We start from the raw sequence: 27,483 nt of genomic DNA, 5'->3' as shown, positions 1-27,483 counted from the left end.
ATATACTTAAATGTAAACAATGTACTGGCTTCGTGTTAGCAATATAACAGAGTAAAACGCAAAAGTTATAACCGATAAAATCACCAGTTCGTTTACTCCTCGACAGACAAATAATGTATTCATGTTTAGACTTAGATACATACAATACATTTACACTCATGTGTTATAGTTGACTGAATTAAGAAAAACAAAATGTAGGTAAGATGTTGTAATAAATGTGTTTTTAAAAAAAAAAATCAACAATATGTGATGTATGCACAAACTAAAATGGCTTCATGTTTTGAAAAGAGAGCATGCTGTAACTCTCGACACATCACAGAACATCAGCAGTCACTGATGACTTTCCCATGATTGGTCAGAATGAAGGAGAAAAACATAAAAACTCAGATGAACAGGACATGGGAAGTAAGACGTGATGAAATCATTCTTAAACCACAATGCCAGTCATAGTAGGATCTGCTACAGGAGGTCATTGAGTAACAAGACAAGATCTCCCAGATCTCAGGGACCAATCATTTGGTTAGCGACAGTACACAAGCGCAGAGACAATCGACGTGCACACTGGTCTAGCTGTCTGCCTTGCTCCCTTCTTCTGACATCCTCTTATTTGACCCGGCTTGTCATCACCCTCTTCATTTGACTCATCTTAATCACGTAGTTGGGATTGAAATGCTTTGAAAAATGGACAGCATCATTATTTAGTCCATCGCGGCCCAGAAGAAAGACCTCACCAGACTCTCCCATGCTGTTTGAAGTCCAGATGGCGTGTACGTTTTCCTTTAGAAAATACATTAATTAATTGGGAAAATAATACCTATAAAATGAGTTTGGAGGAGGAGCTGGTGAGAAGAATATGAATGATACGTTTTTCATAGAACAAACAATTGTGTTGTTCGCAAGGCTTTAAAATTAATGTATAATGCTTGTCCTAGTTTTTGAAGTCCGACTCTTACTAATGTTTAAAAACTGAAGATACACAAAATGGAGTATATATTAAGAACAGCAAGAGTGAACAACTACAATTGTTTTACATTCAATAGAATTCATCTGTACATTCTCGAAAAATGCATCATTTTGTAGGGAATATATAATTCAAAGGTTTCAAGGTAAACTTCGTAATTGTAGAAGTATGAGTCATCATTTCATATCCAGTGTGACTACACAAAAGATATAGTGTTCCTCTCCCATTCCGTTACTTTAACATTGATTTGTTTAACATGGGTGGATGATTTCATCACAATGTCTGTAGACGGAAAAAGGCCATTACATCAGGAAGTGGAGCCTTTTAGAGGATGTAGTGGGGATGGATCCTAAAAACAAAGCGTCTTTATCTTTCAAGAGACATTGATCAGCTGACGGGACAATGCAGAACTGTCTGGGAGCTTCTTTTCATACTTCTATTTGTTCAGCTTCAACATTTTTTTTTCCTTCAAGAGAACATTGAGTTCCAAGAGGCTGAGAATGTGTGACTTAATCCCCAGAGTCGGTGGGATGCCAGCCCCACACCAGGCCTAGAATCCAGCAGCATAATTCAGATTCTTCCATTAAGGATATTATAACATTTAAGGCACAAACAGAACAATTAAATATAACCTAAAGTGTGGACATGGGACAAATAGAAGCTCCTTGTACACAACATCGGTGTTTACTAGCCTTTATAATGTGCAGCTGCTTCACGGTGGGCTCAATATTTTGGATAAGGTGCTCTGGTGGGAGGAGGACAACGTGTCCCAGTTTTCTTTAAATCGATGCTACGACTCATTGGCAAGTCAGGAATGCTATTTATTAGTGTCCCACCACATCAAGGGGATGAGTGGGTATTACTCATCCTATGAGTGTGTGACTGACATTTGCTGTTCACTTTCCAACTTCCGAGCTGCAACTATCCTTGCCTTGATTCCAGGAAGACTGAGAGAAAGTGTGAGAAGAAGGGAGGCAGAAATAATGAGGCCATGCCACAGCAGGCATGACGGTTACTGACATGTCACTTGAAGATAATATACTGCCCATCCGATCCATGTGGTGGGAGTGTGTTGTTTTGAAAAGTCCTGAGCTTCCCAGAAGCAAAGGAGAAAAGAAGCCAGAGAATGTGCTTTACAGGAAGTGCTCTATGTTTTCTGTGTGCATTAACAAAGTGCTCTTTTTTGAAGATTCAATTAATATTTCCACACTTTCTCCGCCCTGTGTTACACATTTAAAAGGCTGCCAGTGAAGGCCACATTGCTAGCAGTATGACAGCACAGATATCCTTGGTGGTAAACAACTTTGGTAAACCCACAAGTGTTTAGGAGTAAGTGGCTTTTTCCAGTGTCGAAAAGCACATCTTTAACACATATTATCTGCTACTTATGTCAGCTTGTTGTCATTTAAACTGCACATCCATCCAAACAGGAAGTCAAACCAGCTCACATCCACACCACACTTTCAGAGACCTCACAATCCCATCCTTCATCTTTCCAAGGCCCGAGTGAACATCTTGATTTCTGCGGCGTCTGACGGTAACGCATCTCTACTCAAAATGCTGCTCAAGCAAACGGGAACTGAGAATATGAGATGAGCACTGGAGAAGTTTGTTTTCTGTCACCTTCTGAGATCCAAGGATTCGTGAAACAACACGTCATATTGACACCAGTAGGACAGCATGTTATCAGCAGAAATGCCCTGTTGTGACGGCATCTCCAAAAAGCAAAAATAACACACTAGCTGGTGGCATTGGTGCTGTGAAAAACATTTCACCCCACAACATTAGACGGGGGCACATTAGAGAGGGCCTCTCACTGTTGCTTTTTAAGTACATTTTCAGAAAGCTGTGGCGCAAGCAAACCAGTATTATAATAACTGGCATGGCGATTGAGATGGCTTCTCGCAGTGTTTAAAACAATTGCCTCAATGTGAAACAGAGCCTAGTATGAAAGAATATTTTTGATATTTGAGCTACCGACAGCTACCGGGCTGTTTTGAACATCAGACGGAACATCACTTCTAGTTTCAATATTACAACCTTAAATGTAAACATAAAAAAAAAAAAATGTCAGAGTTTAAAAGATTATATTTTGATATCCTAAGGAGTCTCTTTAGTTGTTAGAAATGGTTGCATTTTACTCGAAAAATAGGCTTTCAACATCAATACAGTGTAGGACGGTTAACTTAATTAATTTTTTTTTTTGTGGTATGTGTTAATCTCTTGAATGCCCCTTTTTCGTAAATAGTTGTACTAAGTTATGACGAATACAACTTTAAAATTGTTTACGTGAAGTCCGACTTCTTTGCCCTCCATTTGGTGCGACTGTAACTGGATCCCCATATCCAGCTAATGGCCAATAAACAAAAATGTCTATGTCTCTCCATGCTGACAATGTCCATTCGATCAGGAAGCCTGAAGAGTCAAACACATCCCCAGTTGGGGGCCGGTTTGTCAAATGGCGTCCCACAGAGCTTCAAGCTAGCCCAGGCTGGAGAGAGGCGAAGACGAGGGGACGAGATGAAGACCTGCTGCTGGTTTGGCTAAACGGTGACAGAATAGGCATGCCCGTTAATATAGATCCAAATGTCATACATTCATTCGGGCCGTCAATGATGAAATAAGAGCATTTTCCGGAGGGAGATGAGTACCTGCGGTGAGAGGAGAATGTCATGCAGAGATACACTTCGGAGTGAGTAGAGGGCGCTTAACGCTGGTCTATAACCGTACAGCGGAAAATAAAAGAGAAATTGGACCCAGGGTTTCGGAATAAAACCTTGGTGCCCAATGGAACAGATTTCTTCTCCTTCATCTGGCTACCTGTGGTGTCAAATATTTGCACTTCTATCACAAAACCCTGCTGCGATAAAAAGAAAATCTTAAAAATGTTTTAGAACAACGTTAGAAGTCGGCACTGTGTGACTTTATAGTTTAGTTTATTCAATTTTTCCCCAAAGACTTTCCTTCCGCGCAACGTTGTTTTTGCCAAAATTATAAGAAAAAACATTCAGATAGCAATATCTAAATTATTTCGTAAACTACCAACCGATACACAGCTATCCATAAAATGATTCACGCCCAATATCAATATCTGTCCTGCTCCAAGTAAAAAAAGTGTCTTAACCCGCTGTGCTTTTGAAACCCCAGGAAACCGTCAATGTGCGAAATACAAAATGGTTGTCCACGGGAGAGCGATGGGTCAGCATGTGGGTGTGTGTGTGCAAACGTGGATCAGTGGAGACCCCCTACCTGGGCGTCGAGCTTCCTCCACTCCTGGGTGTTCTGTTGGTGCTGTTGCAGGGCTGCCCTGGCCTGCCTCTCCAGGCTGCTCACCTCCCACTGGCGCTCCTGGACCAGGCTGTCCTTTTCCGCGCTGTGCTGTTGCTGTAGCCGCGTCCTCTCCTGCTCGTGCTGCATGCGCTGCTCAGCCATCTGATTGGACAAGCAGGCAAAGAGAGACTTCATCAGCCAACACACACTCAGAAGCAATCCTGTCGTCATGACAACTTGTCCATCTACCGATCCATTCATCCTTTCTTCCTCCTATACCTATAACTGGACCCATAACACCTACAGTACGTGCCCTACCAATTTGGCCAAAATGTTGGGAAGGTGGTAAAAAAGCAAGGAAAGTTTCTCCGCTTCCTCCCATTGTCAGAGGAAGGCGTGATGTGTTTACATCTGGCTTGCTCCCCCGCCCTCCCACCTCTACTGCCAATTGTACAGACCGGCCCTCAATGCTCCACTCCTTTCTGTCTCTACAAATCTGCCCCCCTTGCCCTATTCTGCCATCGGACATATAAAAGAGCAGCTAGTTTGGGCTATGCATGCAAGCCGGTAGGGGTTAGCCATCTGCTGCAGTAACTACCCCATGCCCCATGCTATGCGTCTGACAGCATGTGAAAATCGGCTTAGCCGATGACTATGATGATCAAATAAACCCAGATAATAAAAAAAAAGAACTGGAGGTTGGTGAAAACTTTGAAGAGAAACGGGAAGATGCTATTAATCTTTGATAGCGCCTTTACGTGTGATGAACTAAGTTCTTATTCATTCCATTAATTGATTAATATCAGTTTATGTTTTCAAAATTGATACGATTCTGATACAAAAAGTATTTACCAGATTTTTCATGGGTTTAGGCTTCTACAATAGCAAGGAGCCACATGCACCAATCAACGGGAAGCCAACTTCGCTAGTTTTTGAGTTACAAACAGCTGTACACAATACAGTAGAGGTAAATAAAACACTTCTAATGGGACACAAAGCCCACTTTTCAGAGCTTATTCATCCTGGCAGCTGAAGTAAGTCTGTATCCCAGCCTCACTGTGAGCGGAGTCACCTGCTGAGAGGTGAGCCTTGGCAGCAGAGCTCCCAGCCCCAAGTCTTTCCCAGGCTCTGTTCCCTTCCCACTCCCCCATGGCGGGGGAACCTGTGACCCCCACACCATCCCGCCGTGCAGTCCCAGCCGGAGCCCTGAAAGGACAGCAGGGGCCTGGGGCCCATTTGCTTCCCTGCTTTGAAGCTAATCCCCTGCACATTGTGCTTGACGGCACCCTACCTGGCCTGCCAGAGAAGCGGAGATCCACAGCCTCTATGCCCGGTGCCTGTTCTTTCCACGGGCCTATCTTTGGACATTGCATGCTATTCAGAGCAGGTGATGAATGAGGGGCTATCTACAGGAAGCCGGATTCCGTCCCCAGCACTGAGAGGAAGGCCACAATAGACACTTCATTTTAGCAGCCAAGAATTTACCCTTCAGATTTTGAGGGAGCTTTGCTAAAAGCTCTCTGAAAGGGCGATGAGAAGAATTATTTTTATATATAAAAATGTATTTTATCACAGCGGCCCAGTTAATGGCATGGTAAAAATATACACACACACACTCTAAAGATACGCCTCCAATCCATTATTCCAGTTTACAATAGGACACCACGACACTCCATTTGACAAACTGTATGCAGAATGTGGGCAACTTCTTCCAATGCTATCATTGGCGATGCTGATGTTGTCTACGGTGAATTCCACTGCATTCATTTTCCATAATAGACAGATACAAATGAGATCCAGAGCCAGAACATGTTGTCCCAAAGGGATAGTCAGACTCTTACAGCACCACAAGTTACAGCTGACAGACTGATAACCTGGCAATTGCTTCAAGAACTCCCCAGCTGGACAACGTGGCATGCTGCAACAGAAATTAGGGGCGGACATCATGGCTTCCTGTACGCTCCTGTTTAGAGTCTCGGGCCATTGGGATTTTGGAGGAACGAGGGGATCAGAGGTGAAACAAGGACGAAGAAATGGGTAAGATAGATCCATTGTGAGGGAAAACCAGCTAAAGAAAAAGACGAAGAGGAGATGACAGAAAGCAGACCCAGCAAGGCGTCTGGTTGTGACATCACGTAGCGCCAGCGTGCAGCGGAGGATGCTGGGTGCTGCGGTTCTTAAAGGGACCGGCATGGAGTTTATGAAGGGAACACTGAGTCGGTTATAGCACAGTGCCACAGACACAGAGTGAGTAGGGTGTTACTGCACAGCACGACTCCCGTCAGCCCGGCCCGACATGGTTGTGTGTGTGCGCATTGATCGCATTGAGACAGGACAGTGAGGTAATGGGCTTCTTTCAGCCCCGCAGTGAGAAATCTGAAATGTTTGGGAAGGAGGAGGGAAGAGGAGGGTGTGGAGGAGATTTGAACAGAAGCCCTGTCTGGTCCCAGCAGGGGAGTGTGGAGTAAGTGTGGGAAGGAAGGGAGAAATGGAAGAAAGACAAACCTCTTATTCCTCACTGGGTTTAAACTAAAGATCAGTGAGCGGTGCTAACCCTACATATGAGTACAGGACGTCCACACACTTGCAAGCCTACAGACTAGTCTCTTTCATTCTTTACTTTCCAATTCAACATCAAGAATGAAGCTGTTGAGTTGTCCCTAAACTGTCAAGGTCACAACTTTGACCTCACCGCATCACTCCGACGTCAAGAGGCAGTGCTCTTCTGGACACCATGACGTCCAACTGCCAGTACGGTCAGCTGGAAAACAACTCCTTCACACAGAGATCGCCTTTTAACGGCCCATTGAAGTTGGCCTTGAGGGAATGTTCTTTTGTGAGTATCTGAAGGGACAAACTTGACCCCGGCGATCTTGTGACACCAATCTCTCTGGAGTGGAAGCACACATTTACCCACACGCATGAAGGCATGGGTGAACGGGTACACACAAAGCACTCGTGGTCACGCTTGTGTGTGTGCATAAACACAGCACGCAAAACATAAAAACGATTGTGCTCACATGAATAATCACACGTCGACAGATACATTCTCTCTCTTTTCCCCCTACCCTTCTAACTGTGTTGCTAGTGTCACCAGCACGCACGTCAACGTCATCACAAAGGCAGGCCCCTTGTCTTTATGTGTTTTTATCTTGAAGACAAAAGGCTTCCTGACGAGCTGCTCACCCTGTGTAGCTGGCTTCAACTGTCAACTGTCCGCATCCCCCACTCTGTGGCGGCAGATGATAATCGCCACTTCAATATATTTGCTGCAATGCTTTGATGACTTACCTGTTTTTCACATGAGATGGAATTCATGATTCCACTGAAGTTGGCACACAACACACCAAGAACATCGTACGGTAACGAGACCAGTACAAAGGCTTAATATGTCTTTTGGATATACATATGATGTGTTTAATGGTTTAAGCTGCATTAGGGGGGACATACCGCAATATTAAATATTCAAGTGTTAATATAAATACTATAATATCGTATCATAACACGTCAAGTCGAGGTGGGATTTGACTTATATCACTTTCCTTCTTCTTATTCATATTATTTTATTATCATTATTATTATAGATATGGCGATGGCATCATTATCATAAATCATTTTGGGCGCAATAAAACCCGTTTCTTGTTACTTTTGTCCACACCGCGCTGAAAGGGAGAAGCATGAAATTATTCATGTCGTGAAAACCATTTCTATGACAGTTTATCATTTCAGAAGGAACTAGGAAGATGCATTTCCTTCTTTCCCAGTAACACATTTTCTGTTAGATACATAATAAATCCCATTTAAATCGTTTGAAAGTTAGATTCTTTCCCCCTACAAGCGCCATTATAACTACAAACAGTCACGGAGCCGTTTCTCCACCCCCTTGGAAACAACACTGACCTTCTGTCCTTCACTTAAAACTATCTCCAGCACATTAGACACAGTGCAAACTTCATCTGGCCTGGAAATGAGAGTTAGCATGCTTATTATCAGACAGGTTGAGAGCCAGTTTGGTGGCTGGGAGTCAATCATGATGTGAATACAGATTGTAAATAGAGATGCTACACCATATTAATGCCGTAGCCTCTTCATCATTCTTCATTTAAATTATTATTTATTATTGATGCTCAAACTTGGGATATATGCACCTCCTATCAAATGGTGCAATCAGTTGCTATGCAGGGTTGCCCTAGTATGCTTGAAGTAACTATACAACTATTTGCCTGGTGTTATAATTGAAGAATCCCAGATTGTGAAGCCACAGATTCTGTATATACTATTGTACATGTATTTGTGCATTACTCAACTATAGTAGCACACAGGTTACACAAAGAAAGAAACACAAAAGAGTATTAGTATAAATCTCTACAAATAAAGTACACATATCTTATGGCAAACATATTCAGTTGGATTTTTAAAGTCTACAGCCAGAGATAAAAATCCCACTAGCAGGCCGGAGAGCTTAATGGGCGTAGGAGAAATATAACCCATGCTCTCTGCTGCCTACAATAAGACGGGATGCTTTGATAATATGGTTTAATGGAATCTGATGCACGAAGAGATGTCCTCCTATCAGTAAGCTGGATTGCAATGAGTTGTGAAAAGGGTTTCTTTCTCCTAATCGAAGAAGAGTGACAGAGATGCGATGATAAGGGAAGCGGCGTCTGTTATGCAGATTGCATACGTTTTCAATTGGCAACGTTTAAGATATTTATTGAGTCGCAATCCGGTCTTAATCTAAAGCGTGTCTCCTATCATGAGAAATTAATCAGGTGGAGCAGATGGGGAGGAATAACAAGAGCATTCTAAATGGATGTCAGTCCCCTCGGTTGGCTCCAGATGCCCAAGTGTTAACAATAAAAGAAAGAAAATAACAATGTGATGACGACAAGAAGCGCGAGGAGAATTCTTTCCCCTGGCTTCATCGTGAGCAGAGACGCTAGAAAACCTCTCGCTCGTGCAGACACATGTAGACACACACGCTGCAGACAGATGACACCAAGTGACAGACTCGTACAGACCTGCTGCTCATACTTCTGTCTGAGTGCATCGAGTTGTTGGGAGAACTCTTTGGACTGGTTCTCTCTGAGGGACTTGGAGCGGATCAGGTCCTCCTCTACCTTGTCCATCTGGAGCCATGGAATAAAAAAAAACCATTGAAAATGAAAATAAATCACGTCTGAACCATTAAGGCTGCATTTCTAATCTGGAATACATTTATGTTGCGCTAGAAAATACATCAAAACTCAATGTCTCATATTTCAGAATAGTGGATATCATTTTACTTCAGCTAATTTGTACTCCTCTATATTTTTCCATTAGTTGTAGTTCACATATAAACACAGCATAAGTAAAATATAAAAAAAACTAGCTAAAACACCATGCATCTGCAGCAGAGCTACTCTGTAATATTTTTCTTTTCATTTGAAATTAATGAGCTGCTGTTGGGTGAAATATATTCATCACATGACGTGTGATCGTATCGTAGTCATATCTTTAAAACAGCACATCAATTTATTAACCTATTCATCAAAGTACGATATTATAATTAACATTAAATATGCAATTCCAGTAGATCACACAAAAAAATCACATATATATTCAGAGGTGCAACAACATAACTGCAAAACTCAAATATAAGAAAAGCAGTTAAAAAAATATATATTTTTCTTCTGAGGATGTGTGTTCGTGTCGAAAATGTGACAATATTTACTCTCTTTATCTTAACTCCACGTGCTTGCAGCCTACCCGTTTCATATTTTTCTGTTCAGGTGACGATAATCGAAACAATTGGAAATGTAATTGACTGAAGCGCCTCTGTATCTGGGCTGTGCTGTGTGGGTAACGCTCTGGAAATGCGAAATGTGTTTTGATTAATCCATTTTAAATGCTGAAGCCTCCTTTGAACGACTCGCGCAACAGAGATTTGATTCCGTGTGCTGCTTCTTTTTCACACCAAAACCGGGCAGTCTTAAAGTGGGATGCTGATTTTAAAATGAGAGAAAGAAAGTGATAATCCATTTAGATAGAACACAATGCGAGGACAGAGAGAGAAGATAAGGAGAGGAAAGATGGAAGGATGAAGAGAAAGAGTGAAACACTTGTACGACATTAAAGCCTTTGCAGGAGAACGTGATGGAGCGATGCATAAGTGGGTCTGGGAGAGGTTGATGGTGATACAGAAGAAACTGCTCCTCTCTTGGCTTTGATGTGGGCTGAGGATAAAGTCAGATTGGAAATCGGGATGCCAGGGGCTCCATGGGAAAAGAGGGAACAAGCAGGAGATGGAAGGGTGAGAACAGGAGAAAAGAGGAGGCACATACAGACATTTGCAGCATCGAGGGCTCTTTTGACCCGAGTTAAAGTTTCCCGTTTGTCTTCTCTTCCATCTGCAGCACAATTCATTCGTGCTCAATATGACAGACATTTTAAATCCACTCTGGGGGGGAATGAAGGTTGCTTTGTGCGCCTACAAACATCCATGTATTCATTCGACTCCCACACAAAGCGTTTTTTTAAAACTACAACATATGGATTTGCTGAAAACTTCACTAATCAGCGACTCAAATGTGCTAATCGGCAACCTAGGACCACACTCAGTGCTGCCCCGTCAATACAGCACTCACACGGTATAGCCAAAAGATGCTCAACAAAAACGCCTATAGCCAAAGTGTCTTGTAAGACATCAGAAGTTTACCGCGGAGTGCGTATCGATTGGAGAACTCTCCCAACAAGCAGCAGCCCACGCTGTGTGGAGCGCTGATCGCGAGGCTGACGTACTAATTAGTCTGCTGAGTGCGGGCGACCCGTCCTCCATTAAAAAAACACAACCGTCCCACGTCACGCCCACTGAGAGGAAGCAAGGTCAACGTGCGAATGAATGCACCTGCATAATGAGCAGGATTATAAATCATGTCCTTCATTTTGGCTGACTGAAATGAGTGAAGCTGCCGGGGACGACAGGGCTCGAGACATTGTTGTGTGTTTTTTCAGCATGAGAGCAGTTGAAGGCGAAGTGAAGGGGAGGGAGACATACGGAGGACATTCAAACGCAGTCAGCGTGGCGCCCTGTCGCATCTGTGGTCAGGCTGTGTCTCTACTACAAAAAAAGTGTGTGTGTTTGTGTGTGCATTGTCTTGGTTACTGCCTGTCAAACAGTTTTACTCTCCTCGTGGTAAAGCAGACGTAAAAGAGAGGAGGGTAAATGAACATCTGTATTTGGCACACAGCAGAAAAAACATGTATTAATGGGTAATGAGGCTGACTGGGTGTACAATGTGCATTCTATGTAACAGATGTGCATTGATAGAGCTATGTGTAGGCGACTATACATTGTGCGCATTTAATGTTGATGTTACACTTTGCTGTGTGTGTATTGTGTGTGTATTGTGTGTGTGTGTGTGTGTGTGTGTCACACCTGGAGCTTCATGTCAGCGTAGGTCTTCTCAGAGCTGAGTTCCACCTGTTTCTTGAACTGCTCCAGCGCCATGTCTGCCTGCTGGATCTGCGTCCTCTGGCTCTCTCTCGCTCTGTCCAGCTGGCTCTCCATCTCCCTTCAAACCAACACACACAAATGTATATATCAAGACATTTGTATCCTTTTTTAATGCTAAATTGTCTCTTAAAAATATGTTTTTTTTACCTACTTTTGAAACTTATTTTCTTTGATTATTTATGTGCGCACTACCAGATGCCAAAGCAAATTCCTTGTATGTGTAAACGTACCTGGCAATAAACGTTCATTTCATTTGTATTTGTTCCGTTCATGGTATTCACAACTTAATGTAGAACAAAGATTTACAAAACATGTCTCTATACACGATACCCGAAAAGGAGCAGGGAGAAGAAAATAATCTTATATTACCAGCCCCTTTCTAAAAAAAATAGTTATATATAAATAGATGGTCTCTCCTTCATATTTTCTTGTTCACAGCCAATCCTAACAGTATTGTAGGAAAATAAGAGAAACGCAAAAAAAAAAACTTAGTTCCCACTTGACAGATAACGGAAAGAAACAAAACTAAAAAAACAACACCAAAACATCACATCCAGAAATGTAGGTAAATCTTATTATTATTATTATGAAAAAAGTTGTTGCAAAAATACTTTCGAGACGAAATAACTGGATAAAGAAAGGTTGAAATGACCAATGTATCATTCTCATTGTATTGGAGAGAGATTGTGGAAGGTAATGTGAGCATACAATTCTTCAGTGTCTATGAATTCAATAGCTTTGTGTGCATTTGTGTGGCCTATATGGTAAATAATATGCAAATGTCAGGTCGTAGGCTGTAAGGGTTGACAGGCACACTGAGAGGGACAGACTTATACTGGGAGCTGTCAGCGCCCAGCAGCGACATCATATACATATACACCAAGCAGCTGTCAGACCAACCCACATAGGGTGTGTGGGACAGGAGGGTGTGTGGGAGAGGAGGGTGTGTGGGAGAGGAAAAGGGTAGAGAGAGTGACAGAGATAGAAGTGAAGGGAGACCATGGGGGTGTTATTATTGTAACCACCTGTGTATTTACATGCTGTATACTGTATACAATATTCACAAGTTGTTAATGACCTGCACTTAATTTAACCACAACATTGTCAAAAGCAATAGTTACTGTATAAAGAAGAGACTTTACATTAAAAAATGTGAGCAAGTAAATGTCTGACTTTACTGCTTAGTATAACGCCCTTTTTATTCGCTAACTATGCAGTCATGTATAATAACATGATTGATTTGTGACATGGACACATACTTGACTATGATAAATAATGTCAACATGGGCTCACATACAAATCTAATTAATACTGTCATTAAATGCTACCGTTTAGTTTTATCTCAATTTCTTCCCATATATTATGCCTTAATGTCATAAAACAACACTTTAACAATATACTTAGAAAACCTACATTTCACATCATGTGCCATAAAGTGTGGATTAACAACTTAAAATATGTTTATTTTAAGCAAGAGCACATGTAACATCCAACCTACATGTATTACGACTAATACTTGAAGTCTATAATAATGATTCACTATAAGCTACATTGAAGATAACTTTATTAAACAGTGAAGGTTTTATTTTAGAAATGTATGATTTAGAAAACCAAAAAAAGCTAAATAACATTTTATACCACTGCTTTTCATAAGTTCATACAGAAACCTTGTACATTAAAATGAACTCTCCATGCTATTCAGGTATATAGGAATAATATGACATTTCAATTGAAACTTCAACAAAAAGTGAAGCCATTTTGACTCTCTGCAGCTTCCAGTGCACTGGAGCAACTACGGACACCTTTCCTTCTGATTTTTGCAAAAAGATGACAGTGTTGGACAGGAGGCAAAGAGCGTGAAGTGCAGAGTATACACTTGTCTCCTGCTCCATGTAAATGAACACTCATACAGATCATTATTCCCTGTGGCCCGGCAAGCAGGAGGAAGAACACATGTTGGCCACTGGGTGAGACTTTAAACCTATTAGTAGAATCTATGACACAACTACAGCTGGAAGGACTGTTCTCTGTATTTTAATCTGCATTTAAAAAGTGCATGGTCAAGTGCGAGTGTGTTGTAATTCATAAATGATAAGGTCCATTAGCACTTGAATTAAAGCATAGCATGCAACACTATGAAAACACAACTACAGAGAAAACTACAGTCATTGCATTAACACACATATTTACAAAGGGTTGTATTTTTAAGTAGTGATTAATCACTTCCAAAAATCAAATCAACAACTCTATACAAGGAACAAGGAATAACAAAATAAACAGAGGAAAGAACAGAAGCACAGGATTGGAAAAGGAATGTGCAAGCGTTCTCTCCTCTTTATAGTGTTCTGTCTCTTTGTAATTTTGGTCTCTCTCATGTTGGACATCAAACAACATAGAAATTGTTTTTTTTTCTCTCCCAATTTTGTGTACTCTGTAATTATTAATCAGTCCCGTTGCATGACTGCCTTCCGGGCTCAGACAGACACAAAAGGATATGTATAGAGACTAAGATGGGGAAAAAAATAAAGGGGAAAGAGAGATGGAAAAGAGGATGTCACAGAAATAGCAAGTTCTTTAAACTTCCAAAGCAGAGCAGGAATGAATTGGGTGTGTGTCTCGCTTGAGAGGCGATGGAGCTTATGTGCGCGTGCACATGTGCGTGTATATGTATGTTCACTAACTCTGTGTGTTACTGAAAATTTTATTCAAGGAATGCTCTGTGACAACGTTAGCTGCTAGGCCTATACCTCTGAGGAAGCACAACACATTCACTGTAGCTAACTTTAAGTTTGTGACACATTGAAACACATTATGCAGGTGAACACATGGCACCTTCTAGGGCTGCTCAATTCATCGTATTTTAATCGCGATTACGATTATGGCTTGCAACGATTACAACGTAATCGAAATCAAACGATTATTTTATTATTATTACTTTTTTATTATTATAAATAATCTTTTTTTTTTTGGTTTTTCAGTTGAATTATATACTTAGAGTTCAGGGTAATCAACTGTTAAAAACATACTGTTCACATTTTTTTTCTCCAATAAATGGATGTTTTAAAAGTCAATGAATAATCGCATTTAATAATCGCAATTACAATTGTTGACCCAAATAATCGAGATTATGATTTTTGCCATAATCGAGCAGCCCTAGCACCTTCCTTTGAGAAGAAGTGTGTGTGTGTGTGTGTGTGTGTGTGTGTGTGTGTGTGTGTGTGTGTGTGTGTGTGTGTGTGTGTGTGTGGTCAGGACAGCGGTAGACAGCGTGTCACCATCAATAACACAGCAATGAGGGTGAGATGAGAGGACAGAGAAAAAGAACCAGGGAGGCATGGCAGGCAGAAACACACAGGCTGAGAAAGGAGAGGGGTGCCAGCGTCAGGGCGGCCCGCTGGCTTTAAATGGATCTCTGGTCAGAAAAGTGGAAGGAGAGGAGGCTCAAATTAAAGATGTGCCTTCTCTAAAGAGGAAGTCCTCTCATCCCTCAATGCTAAACGGCTGTTTAGAGGGGAGAGCAGTGTTTGTGCTAGAAAGGGTAAAAGAGCTTCCGCCATCCAGCCGCCCGGCAGACAGGAGGGGTGCAGGGATTCCGGTGTTTTCCGGACTGCCCAAACCACAAAATGCCACGTGCCGACTGAGTGTGCACCACATGCTGGATGAACAGAGACAAGGAACTCACTGTACACTAACATTTACAAACAGTTAATACAAGAGTACACATTAAAGTCAATGCACACTGAGTATACACTCTAATTGCCCATGCAAATATTATTTTCATGTAAGCAGAGTATTTAAGAATTGTATGGGCTGTGATGTGGGTGGAGTGGCGCATGGAAAAGACTGACAAACAGAGGAGAATGCACGCTTGAATGCGGATGCCTCTGGTCTCTAGTATAAAAAGACAGAGTGAGAGTGTGTGTGCTCGCGGTGTGTGCGCAAGTGCATGCGAGCGCCCGCGCATCTGCGTCTGTGAGCTCATCCAAACGGAATGATAACGAATCCACAGACACATCAAAGGGGCTTGAAAAAAAGAGGGAGCACATAAAAAGAGAGAAAATGCAAAACTGAAATATTCAGCGCCCTCTGAAGAAAGAAATAAAACAGGCATGGTTTTCATCCCCAGAAAAAGAGAGCTGAAAAATAAAGAGATACAGACACAGAATAAAAGACAGACCACACATAAGTGAACACAACAGAGAGACGGCACAAGGGCAGAACATAGAGACGGAGAGAAAAAGAGTTTCAAAGAGAGTCGAAAATAGAATCATTGAGCTTGATGGCTTGAAAACTGCAAACAAATGTGGCCTATTTACAAACAGCATTTCACATCAAGATATGAAACAAAATGGCCACATAGAAACAAAAGTGGTTTCATTATTATTATCCGCCACGCACAGTAGCTTCAGTGCACAACAGTCATCCGTTTGAAGGGAATAGTTGCCTCACTAGTATTGCCAACAGCCTCTTTTAAAATAAAGCATGAAAGCATTTCACAAGCTACCTTTTCAGGAGGTATACCAGTCTAAGAAGATTCGGAGCTGAAACAATTAATAATTGAGTTGATGGACGGAATATTAACAGGCAACTACTTTGATAATTTAATAACTATGCCATTTGTAGGCTATACTAAACAAATTGGCTTGCAACAGCTTCATTCTGGCTCCATATAAGAATATATTCTGGATATTTGTCTTGGAGTTTTTACATGTTGTTCAGGCGAAACAAGACAGATGAGGATTCTATCTTCATATCAGGGTAACTGAGCTAGTAAGTATTTTCTAAATGAATAGTTAGCTTCAGAGATTCCCTTTAAAGAAAGGTCAAGAATAGCGTTAGTAGCCACAGATCACTGGACGTTGAAAAGGGAATGGGCTTAGTGCTGAAGCGTTGCTGGACACGACAGATGACATTTCAATTCATCTTTACAACGGACTACATGTGACGCTCATGCTCTCCCATCAACACTGGGGATGAAAGCAGTGACTTTCCCTTGCTCTGCTTGGTGTGTCAAAGCCAACTAAACCCCCCAAGGAGGAAGAGAGAGGGATGAAGAAGAATTTGGTGCAGCCCGGCCGGGCTGACAGTACCACTATGAGGGGGGATAAACACGTGGGTGTTAGGGAACAGAAACACAAACTACATGTCTGTCTCATACTTCAAAAATGGCTTTGGAGTTCAGTTAGTTTCACCACGCAACAACAATAACAAAAACGACACAACTCATTCTTTACCAGAACACAAGAGAAGAAAAGACAAGTGAAAAGAAGAGAAGAGAACCGGAGAGAAGAAATCTGACAGCATTCGGAACAGGGACTTTCTTCCCTTCGCTGTGCATTTAGATGCTATTTAGCTTCATGAATTATGCAGACTAAAGCATAATATGCTAAATCAGCCCGGCATAAGTCCCTAAAGTAAAGTATACTGTATTTTCATATCCCAGATATTATACAATGGAAAATAAGGTTCCAAGATTCTTATTGGAACCACGAAAGCCCAAAAGACAATGCATCCAAATTGAGTTGTTTCAGTGCATGAATTAACTGTAATAATTCATACTGTCAAAGTGTATTTGGTTAGCTGGCTAGCTCAGTGTAAAAAGTCAATTCTGGTTATGTGTGCTAATCACGTAGGCATGGTGAGGCAATTAACATCATTACACCATGTATGGGAATGTCACAATATCAATCAGTCACACATATTAAGTGATACGAAACTCTACGATGAACAGATATGACAAATTAGAGCTGAATAACTTAATGCCGGGTTTTCTTTTTTCAGAGTAGAAACTTATTATCTGCTTTATCTTTCCATTTGATTCAATATTCACAAAGACTAAAGACTGCCCAACAACTTATTCATTGTACAATCCTGCATTGATAGCAAATGGTAAGTTTACCCTTACACCTCGAGTTACTATAAGCCATAATACTAAAATAAACCTCTTTTATTGCCTCCAATGAGAATATGTTCTCTGCCCAGTTCGTTTGGATGTCTATCTTATTACTTATACAGAATTATGGAGTAACTAACGGCCTGATTTAAAGAATAAAAAGACATATGTTCTTTATAGCGCCCATGTTGTTTCCACATTTCAACCTAAAGCTTATAAACACACCGAATAACAACTTCCTGACTCAGTCAATTGGACCATCAGAGGAGAAAGTGAATTGACAGTTGGCCTTAGCTAGTGTCTACGTTGTCTAAAGTGATCCTAGTTTATGCTATCTACTTTTTTCAGTTTGTTTTATGATTTGGCGGGGTTAATTTCACTAAACCTACACTGAAAAAGCTGAAACGTTGACTTTAATTAAATGTATTATGTCAACAATTTTCACACAACTGTATTAGGTTAGTTGAAATCAATAATATTAGTTTTTTTATTTCAACTTAATATTATTGCTTTCAACTGACGTAATACATTTAATTGAAGTCAACATTTCAGTTTTTTCAGTGTAAGACCTGAATAGATATAAAATAAGCAAGAGTATCTGAAGATGTAAGCGTGCTTTCACTTTGCAACCTTAGCTGCTTTTACAATTTCCCTTCTGTCAGGTCTATGTTATCGAACTGGCGCTTAACCCATCTCCATCCTGCTCTTCCAATGCAGTTGTCATGGGAGTAAATATTGAACCCTGGTGAAGCTATTCAATATTCAGGATCCATAACGCCACCTGCTCCTGAATCTCAATGCTAACTGGGGCTTCCTCATGTCCCTCTCTGGACCACCACCACCTCCGCTCCCCTCCATCTCTCCTGTCATGGGAGAGGAATGCTGCAATAGATAAGACCACTTCAAAGACACACACAGACGTAGGGTTTGCATGTGCGCGCACACACACACAAAATAACATGAAAGACCATAATGGATGCATCCTACACTTTTAAGAGGAGAAGGGGCCCTATCTCACGCTAGCATGTGGGCATGCATACACAAACACTAAGAAAGAAACAATGACGCAAAGGCTGACACCAAACACTTAATTAATATCCTATCAAAAGAATTGTGGTGGGCTGTGCATATACAACAGCAAAAATGAAATTGAAACAATGGTAGAAAAGCAAGAAACTTTAAAAAAGGGATGAACAGGATTATGACTAAAGGAAAGCGTTGGTGTGAATTCTACACACTATAACACATCCCATCCATGACAGGGGGGGGGGGGGGTGCATAGGTTTTGGACAGCCAGTGTGTAGCCTCTCATAAAGGCGAGCTTTTCCCTGCCGCTGCCTGAAGAAGACGCTGCCTCTGCCTCTCCAAACTGTAAGCGATCAAACTGAGCAGAAGTTGCTGCTGAGACAGAGTCAGAGCTGCTACAACCACCACACCTCGGCAGGCACATGGTTTTGATAAAGCCAGTTGGGTGCCAAGCAGCAGGAAGGAGGACTGAAATGGGATGAGAGAGAGAAAAACAAACGTGACAGCCTTTGCATGGAGAGAGAAATACTGTAATCTAGAAATGAACCAGCTGTTTTTCTTTTCTTCTTTAATCATTCAGGTGATTTTCTGACATTCTTTAATTGTAAATTGGAGGTCACTGTGGCAAAAGCAGGCAAGCTGATGTCTCTCACTCTCCACTCCCTCCCCTCTGTGGTGCTGCATCCCTCCATCACTATGCTAATGCCCTGTAATGATCTGAGGCACGTTGGGATGAAAGAAGAGGAGAGAAACGTGTTCTCCGCACAGCTTTGTAGTGCCTTTCTGTTGTTGTTGTTGTTGTTGTTGTTGCTATAGTAACACAGACCTGGAACTCAATTTGATGCATTTGCATGGCAGCAAAGGGTGATTCTTCTTTTTATACTGGAAAGAAAGAATGGGTGTAAACCTTGGAAAAAAGGGTGTGGAAAGCAGCTAAACAGGCAACCTACAATAACAGAACAGCAAAATCCTCATCAGCTATTGAAGAAATAAAAACGAAATACACATACAAAATGTTATTAATTGATAGAAGCTGATATACTTTCAACAGTAGATTGACAAACACATAGCAACCCAGCGCACATACCAGTCAGTGTCTTGCACATAGAGGGCATGCTGAGCAGTTCTACTATTTTGATTTCATCATCCGTCCTCCCGTCCACCCACACACACACACACACACACACACACACACACACACACACACACACACACACACACACACACACACACACACACACACACACACACACACACACACACACACACACACACACACACACACACACACACACACACACACACACACACACACACACACACACACACACACACACACACACACACACACACACACACACACACACACACACACACACACACACACACACACACACACACACACACACGGTCTTGCTTTGACTTTGAAGTTCTCCTGGATCGCCTTTAAAGGCCGTCAGTGTTGCCACGACAGCAGGCAGGTAAACTTCAGACTGCTTATTGTGTTTGTGTGTGTGTGTGTGTGTGTGTGTGTGTGTGTGTGTGTGTGTGTTTGTGTATGTGAGCTTGGGTACTTAATTAGCCAAGAGCCCGATGGGCCACTTGCCGTTTCTCAGTGTTTAACACTAAACGAGGGAATGACTGGCTCGTTACTGATATTAACAACAAGGATAATTTATGCACAAACGGATCCGTCTGCTGTGTTTAAGCGTGTCCTTTGTTGCCAGGCTGACAATGACAGGCGCAAACAATAAGCAGACACAACCATCAATGTCCCCCTGCGATCCTAACACTGAATACTAACTGCACAATTACTTTGCATGTTGTTTCGCAGTGACAGAAACACAAAGGAACGGTAATAATAACCATGTCCTACAGCTTAATACATTTCTTATTCACAAATTATTTATTGTCACTTTTAGTGGCCACTTAAAACGTGTTTGGAAAAGACATAATGTGCCTTGGGCTATTGATAAGGACCTGAGAAAAGAGCAAATACAGCAGTGCTCAACCCATTTTCTTTTTTCCATCCACTGCCTTTGGGTTGCTACTTCATTGTGACAAACAGTTGAGAAACTCTCCAAGGGGGCGATGGCACTGTGACTGGCCTTGGCGGTGTATAGGCGCATTCACACTGCGGTACTTTTCCCACAAAGGTTCATGCGAACTAAGTACAGATCGCGTTCACACCGGAAAAAGTCCCTAGGGGTGGATTGGGCAAATGAAGCCGCCGCCGCGTCATTGAGCTGCGAGTGTGGCTACAGACGGAATTCACTCCATCACGGAGGGGTAGGGTTGAGGGAGTAGTTTGCGATTGGGCCTTTAGCCGCGTTCACACTGCGGTACTTTTCCCACAAAGGTTCATGCGAATTTAGTTCATGCGAACTCTTTAGTTCGCATGAACTAAGTACAGATCGCGTTCACACCAGAAAAAGTCCCTGGGGGTGGATTAGGCAAATGAAGCCGCTGACGTCACTTCTTCTGCTTTGGGTTTACTGGCAGGCCGCAAACCACTTCACGGCGTATACTGCCGCCCAAAGTCCCCGGCCGGAAGTCCCCGGAGTTGGGGACTGGCTTCAGTAGAAGCTGCTGGGAGTCCCAGCAGCTTCTACTGAAGCCTTCCGAGTAAATCGCCAGAACGCCGACACCTCCTCATCTCCACCGCTCCCATGTTTTATTTTGTGTTGCCATAAGTTAGTCTCTCTGCGTTTCTGCGCTGGGCTAATGCTAATAATGCTAATGCGAGGATAATAAAATGGCGGCTTCACAAAACTTTTTGGGAGTTTTACGGGGCGCGGTTTGCAATCCGCCCAGCCAATCAGAAATATAGCTCTTTTCTCACAAAAGAGCCGCTCGAGAGCAGGGACTTTCGAGGGGGTAAAAAGGTTCGCATGAACTAATTTTAGTACCGGCTCTTTTTGGTGTGAACGCGATCATGAACTAAGTTCGCATGAACCTTTGTGGGAAAAGTACCGCAGTGTGAATGCGCCTTATGGCTGCAGCTGAGGTTGTTGACTGGGAATTGTGTTTAATTGTGCAGAACATATTCTAGTTTCGCCAGGGAAACTGTAATCTGCTTGTGACCAAGTAATATGGTCCAGTATGGGATTAAGTGCCCAGTGGAATGTACTGACTGGCTGACTTGAGTCCTTGGAAGGGCTGACAGCAAAGTGTGCTTGTGCAGCTCTCGAGTAAAAAGGGACTGTAACAGAGGTAGAAAGTGATAGGAGAAACTGAAGTACATCTCCAATTTTAGGGCGGTTAAAGTAAAAAATGATCAAAGAGCTATATAATGCTAAATGATCGTCATCTGAAGCATTACTTAAGACTCATTCATTTAGTCATCATTTCCATTTCTGTGTAATGATTTTGTAATATTTCAGCAGGGGCTTAAAAAAACATCTGGAAGCACCACAACATAGCACATTTTGGCACGTTACTACAGGAGAAGCACAGGTGTGATTAATCACGTTAATTAATCATGGCTGCAATGCATTCTGGTGAGCCAGCTTCAGGGTCCTGGTAATGAGTGCCATTAGAAACACCTGTGCTTTTCTGTTATGACAAGTCAATGCTTTTTCTGTCAAATCTAAACAAAGCGCTGAAAGGCGCTAAAGTCGTTTAAACTGAGGGAACGTGCAGAGTTGGATGATGATTGTCAGAGTTTAATGCAATAAGAGCAATCCCTTTATCATTGCACGTATACAAATATTAGGATTCATCTTGTATTTTCCTACAGTGTATGGTAGTTTATTTGTGTAGAGGCCACTTCATTTCTACAGCAGGATTACGTTTTCTAGTTTTCTTCAAGACAAGACAACTACTCATCACATCTGAAGATCTGATCTGTCGGACTTGTGTTCCAGGCTCTCGACTCTACCGGTACTACGTAGTTATACAAAAGATCAAAGAGAGTGCGGCTTGTTAAAGTCAAACTAAATGCATACACACTGTTCTCATGATCAAAGACTCATCTCAGTACGCATAAACAACTCTAACAAAGTTTGAAGCCACAAAGTCAAAGCTCAAATGTGAGATACTAATAACTAAATATTGCACTTGCGTTATGTAAATTGCAAATATAATGACCAAAGGGGGGAAATGCCGGTACGCACAGTAATAAACCCTGGGGGCAAGCATCGTGTTTTGATGATATTCTCAGATTCTTATTGGGTTTTGCAAACACAACCATCTTGGCATCTCACTGTCTGTATTCAGAACTATTGTATCTGAAAGATTCAGCTCACAACTGGACACATCTGCAAAACACACACACAGACTGGCTGATGGACTGATGCAGTGCCTTAGACCATCATGACACTTGGCCAAGAATGAAGGAGGACCACACACTGACACACTGATGGTTTTAGAGCTCTATAATGTGATCACTGTGTCAATTCTAAGGGAACTGATCACATATACAGGACTGTGTCTGCGGTTTGCTTTATCTATGGTATGAAAACATGATGATGAGGTTTAGCGCAGGAAAAACAACATTTTGGATACTTACCATGTTATCAGAAATTAATTAAAGGGCCCCTATTATACTGTTTTTCATCAATATATTATAGGTCTCAGTTGCTGTCGCAATGTATCATTAAGTCTAATTTAATCATAAGTATTACTGTAACTTAATTATCTGTTTATTTCCCACGGATTGAATTCACATCGAGCCTCTAATTTCATCTTCCTTAGAACAAACCAAAGTCTGTCTCGACAACCATTGGTTTGTAATTAACATGTATGTAAAGTTTCAACCGTCTGGTCAACACTTCTTGTCATGTAAATTCGCTTGCTGAAGACCTTCTCCTTCCCTCCTTCTGTAGTGTATAAAGCAGGGGTCTTCAACTAAAATTCAACGAGGTCCAGTTAGAGAAAATCTCCCCATGCAAAGGTCCGGAACATCAAAATGTCTAACTTGCTTCATGAATTAGTGTGATATATATTGAAGTAGCTGTAGCTTTATCAACGTCTGCATGTAATCAACAACTGACTGCCAATCAAATAAAGTACAATTCAAAAACAACAATATTTATTGTCAATTAACATTGAACTATACAGTAAATACTGTGGATATGTGTAATGTTCCTCTCGGGATGCATTTACAAATAAAATAGAGAAAATAAATAAAATAGCTTTTGAAAATATGTGCATCTTAAAAGTGCTTAATTTTAGATAAATAAAATAAAGTGTAGCAGCAGCTTGAGTCCCTTTTTCTTTGTTAACCGTTTCACATCATGACTTAACAGTTTCAGACGATTATAGAACAATATCAGTCTTTACACATCATAACAATTGAAAAGTTTTAAAGTTTCGCTTTCTTTCCCTCTTATATTGCAGTGTAAGAATTGAGCTGGAGCTTGTCCTGCCAGGAGTTTGTAAATCTGGGCCGACATGGAGTCAGGGCCATTCTCATACACATGCAGATGCTCATTGGTTACAGTGATGCAAATACAGGTATGGTGAAAAAAGAGAGAACTATTCGAAGCAGAAAAAAAACAGCGTAATATACCATCTGACAAAGGCCTGTGCTATAATGCTTCAATTAACTGGCTATTCTTTATAATATACTCAGATCAATAGGAGACAGAGATGTTAAGTTATAAATCAAGGGGTTTTATTATTATTTACAGCAGGGGTGGGAACCTTTTTCCTTTCAATTTTTACAACATCCTCTGAGGGCCGTACAAATGATTGAACTCAACCTCTGCTTAAAAAAAACAAAAATCACAGCCCATTCATTTGGCCTTTCTTTCATTCTGTGCAAAGAAAAAGCAACCAATCCAGATATCTCCCCATGACTCACGCATGCATGCATGTGCTGGTGTGGCATGACCACCAAAACAGAAAGATATGGACACAAGATGTGTGCAAATGTATTTAGTATCCTATCCATGTGAACATGATTTAAGTGGGGGGGACCTAACCTCCTCTAGGAGGGTCCGGGGGCACGCACCCCCGGGAAGATTTTTTTTTAAATATTGAAGTTAAAAGCATCAATCTGGTACACTTTGAGAGCAACATTAAGAGATCTATGGATACATCTCTCAACACCCATATGAAACAGAACTGTAAGCATATTTTTCTTTTTGGATATTTTACAAATCACTCCCATTTTAAACTCTATTCTTGTTATTTTTAACAACTTTTTTGTTACTGTCATTTAGTATTTTATACCTGTTTTTCATTTAGTCTCATTAATAACTCTATTGATCATATCAAGGTGTGCCTTAACCTCACTGAGCTGAGGTTATTTGAGCCTCTCAGGAGAGAGCTCTCTTCCACCTGGTTGTAGAAAAGCGCTTTAAATTCGTTAGCATAGCTAGCTAACCAGATGCTAATAACAACAGATCGCCACTGTGCTTACAACTAAAGACACAGCCACGCAAACACTGCGGCATGTGTACGGCTCTTTATGGGTATTGCAATATGTTAAGGGCTGGAGCGGCGTTCCGGTGTTCTCTGTCAGCACTCCTTTCAGACGAGACATATACCACGTGAAGACACGTTACGCTCGTGTTGTGTTCAAGGAACCTGTCCTTGGCCAGGAAAAACAGGTACTCGCTTGTTTAATTATTTTTGCGGTCTAGATTTCTTCTTCTTTTTTGAAGTGAGAAGTTGAAGTGAGAAGTTGTCCGTCAGTCAGACGGACGGACGGACGGACGGACGGTCTCCCCCCCCCCACCCCCAAAACGAAAACTCTTCGGTTCTCCACGAATTACACAAGTCACCCAAATCAGCGTCAAAAAAGCGGGAGGAGCCGAAAAATCCCCTATTAATGTATTGATTATAGCTCCGGGTCCGTATAGGTCGGCGTCTGGGTCCGGATCCGGACCGCGGTCCGCCTGTTGCCGACCCCTGGTATAAAGTATTTGTATTTTTCTTTGAATGTGGTCAGATCTTGAACTAACTTCTTGGTGCAAGACTCTGTCCTTTCAGCTGAAATAGATGAACTCTGTTAAATGCTTTTTAACTTTATTAAATAACACAACTTTGCTTTAAACTTCTATTGTTTGTTCGTGTCTTGCCAACCCGGTTGTTTCTGTTTTTAAAGTGGAATTTCCTCCACATCAGTTATATACAAACACGTCTCTGAAGTGGTTGGCTCGAAATACCAAACAGATCATTGTACCATCCCATAATCCCCTCTGTCTGTTACTTCAGATGAAAATAAGGAGCCACTCCCCACGCCTCTCTGAGAGATATTTGGTTAAAAAGAACACAATGGTGCTCTAGGAGGAGATTCAGGTGATAGGAGGGGGGGGGGGGTTACCTTGGTTTGTGATTGGCTAATGGTTACACAAGCCAAAAAATCGTTATGACATCATAAAGTGGCCAAAATCTGATCAGCTCATTTTCAGATTTTTTTCCTGAAACGTTCAGAATGTCTTTGCACAGAGGGGACGCATGTTTATGTATAAAATACATGAAAAAGTGGATTTTGCATAACAGGTGACCTTTAAACATTTTGCTGATAGATTCAGATCAAACACCATTACATGTTATACTTTGGGTAAAGCTCAAATGCTCACTGTACCTGAGTGCATCTTCTAGTTTGGATATTTTCCTCTTAGCCTCTGCTCTCTCTTTCTCTGCTTCAGTTCGGATTGCCAAAACCTGAGGGAGAGAGAGAGAGGGAGGTGTAAGTGAGTGCAAAAGCAGACGCCATCAAACATCACTCGACAAAACTCTCCTGCATGTGACCTTGTGCATCTGGCCTCGTCTCTTCTCTATCACCCCATCAAAAGAACCATCTGACTATCTGCCTGCATAGAGGGCCTCTCACTGTGGATCTGTGGCAGCCATATGGACCCTTCTTATGTCCAGATACCGTTCGCGGGCCTCCTCCACATGTCTCATTTACTACTGCAGAGGAGTGGAAAAATAAATCTTTCCAGGGGGAAAAGGAAAAAGAACTGACTCCTCTTTCTTTTTGTTTACATCTACTGTCACCGTCCAGAGGGAAGAAAGTACAAAAAAAAGAAACAGACTTGTTACAAGGACAGGATAAAAAACAGACTGTATTTGAGGAAAACATCAAAAGCAAAACTGACTTTCTTTCCGAGAAACTTAATTTAAATTCTCCCTGACCCTGAATGGAGTGCACAGAGGCCTGCTAAGTTCTTGCAGGTGTATCAGCCAGAGGGGCCCTGTCTCTGGGTATGCCAGCCTGCCACAAGCACACACATTATAACTCTGGCACTTTGAAGATGACCCAGGTGCAGCAGGTCTTTAAAACCCCACTTTCACCTATGAAGTCTGGCTTGGACCGGTCCAGCTCAGATCATTAACAATGGTCTCTTCACTCTATGGTTTACAGCTGCTCTGTGGCTTTGAAGAAAAGTCTCTAAAGTAAAAGGCAATTAAGTTCAGGCCCTGGCAAACTGACAGTACTATCTTCACACAGAAAAGTGGAACTTGTGAAGGTCCTCTTTTGCCGAGTGAGTACAAGTTTATAAGGATTTGCTCATAATTCTCAACTTCCTTTGCTTGATAACTCTAATGCTAAATTATACATTTCCCATCATCCTCTTTCTTCTCTGCCCAGTCCTTCATCTACCTGTTAATCACGGCTCTGATTTTACGAGACCAGACATAAGATCTAAAAGTAAGGGGAACCACAAAGGAACATGTGACACCGGGCTTTGATCTCCACTTGACCGTAATAACTTTGTCCAGGGCTGTTGCAACGACAAAAGCTATGGAGCTCAGTGGATGGGTTTCCCTGGAGAACACGCTACCTTTCTCTCACAGTTGATCTGCACTTCATCTTTTTCCCGCTGAAACTCCGTCTCTTGATCCTGAAAAAGAAGCAATAGTTGAAACGATGCTGTGTGG

The 27,483-nt window shown here is 41.7% G+C and overlaps 1 protein-coding gene across 4 annotated transcripts in view; it reads right to left on the bottom strand.

Annotated features, from left to right (window-relative positions):
* cep112 (centrosomal protein 112) overlaps positions 1-27,483 on the bottom strand; it is a 108,906-nt gene that overhangs the window by 46,172 nt on the left and 35,251 nt on the right. For all 4 annotated transcript variants that reach the window (XM_034089297.1, XM_034089300.1, XM_034089298.1 and 1 more), the window contains 5 exons: positions 27,387-27,446; positions 26,183-26,262; positions 11,649-11,784; positions 9,253-9,360; positions 4,211-4,393 (listed from right to left, as the gene is read on the bottom strand). In XM_034089297.1, coding sequence (XP_033945188.1) covers positions 4,211-4,393; positions 9,253-9,360; positions 11,649-11,784; positions 26,183-26,262; positions 27,387-27,446 — 567 coding nt within the window. The remainder of the gene's footprint in view (positions 1-4,210; positions 4,394-9,252; positions 9,361-11,648; positions 11,785-26,182; positions 26,263-27,386; positions 27,447-27,483) is intronic.

Source organism: Pseudochaenichthys georgianus, chromosome 8 (assembly GCF_902827115.2).
Source record: "Pseudochaenichthys georgianus chromosome 8, fPseGeo1.2, whole genome shotgun sequence".
Lineage (NCBI taxonomy): Eukaryota > Metazoa > Chordata > Actinopteri > Perciformes > Channichthyidae > Pseudochaenichthys > Pseudochaenichthys georgianus.
This window is presented reverse-complemented; position numbering and strand designations above follow the sequence as displayed.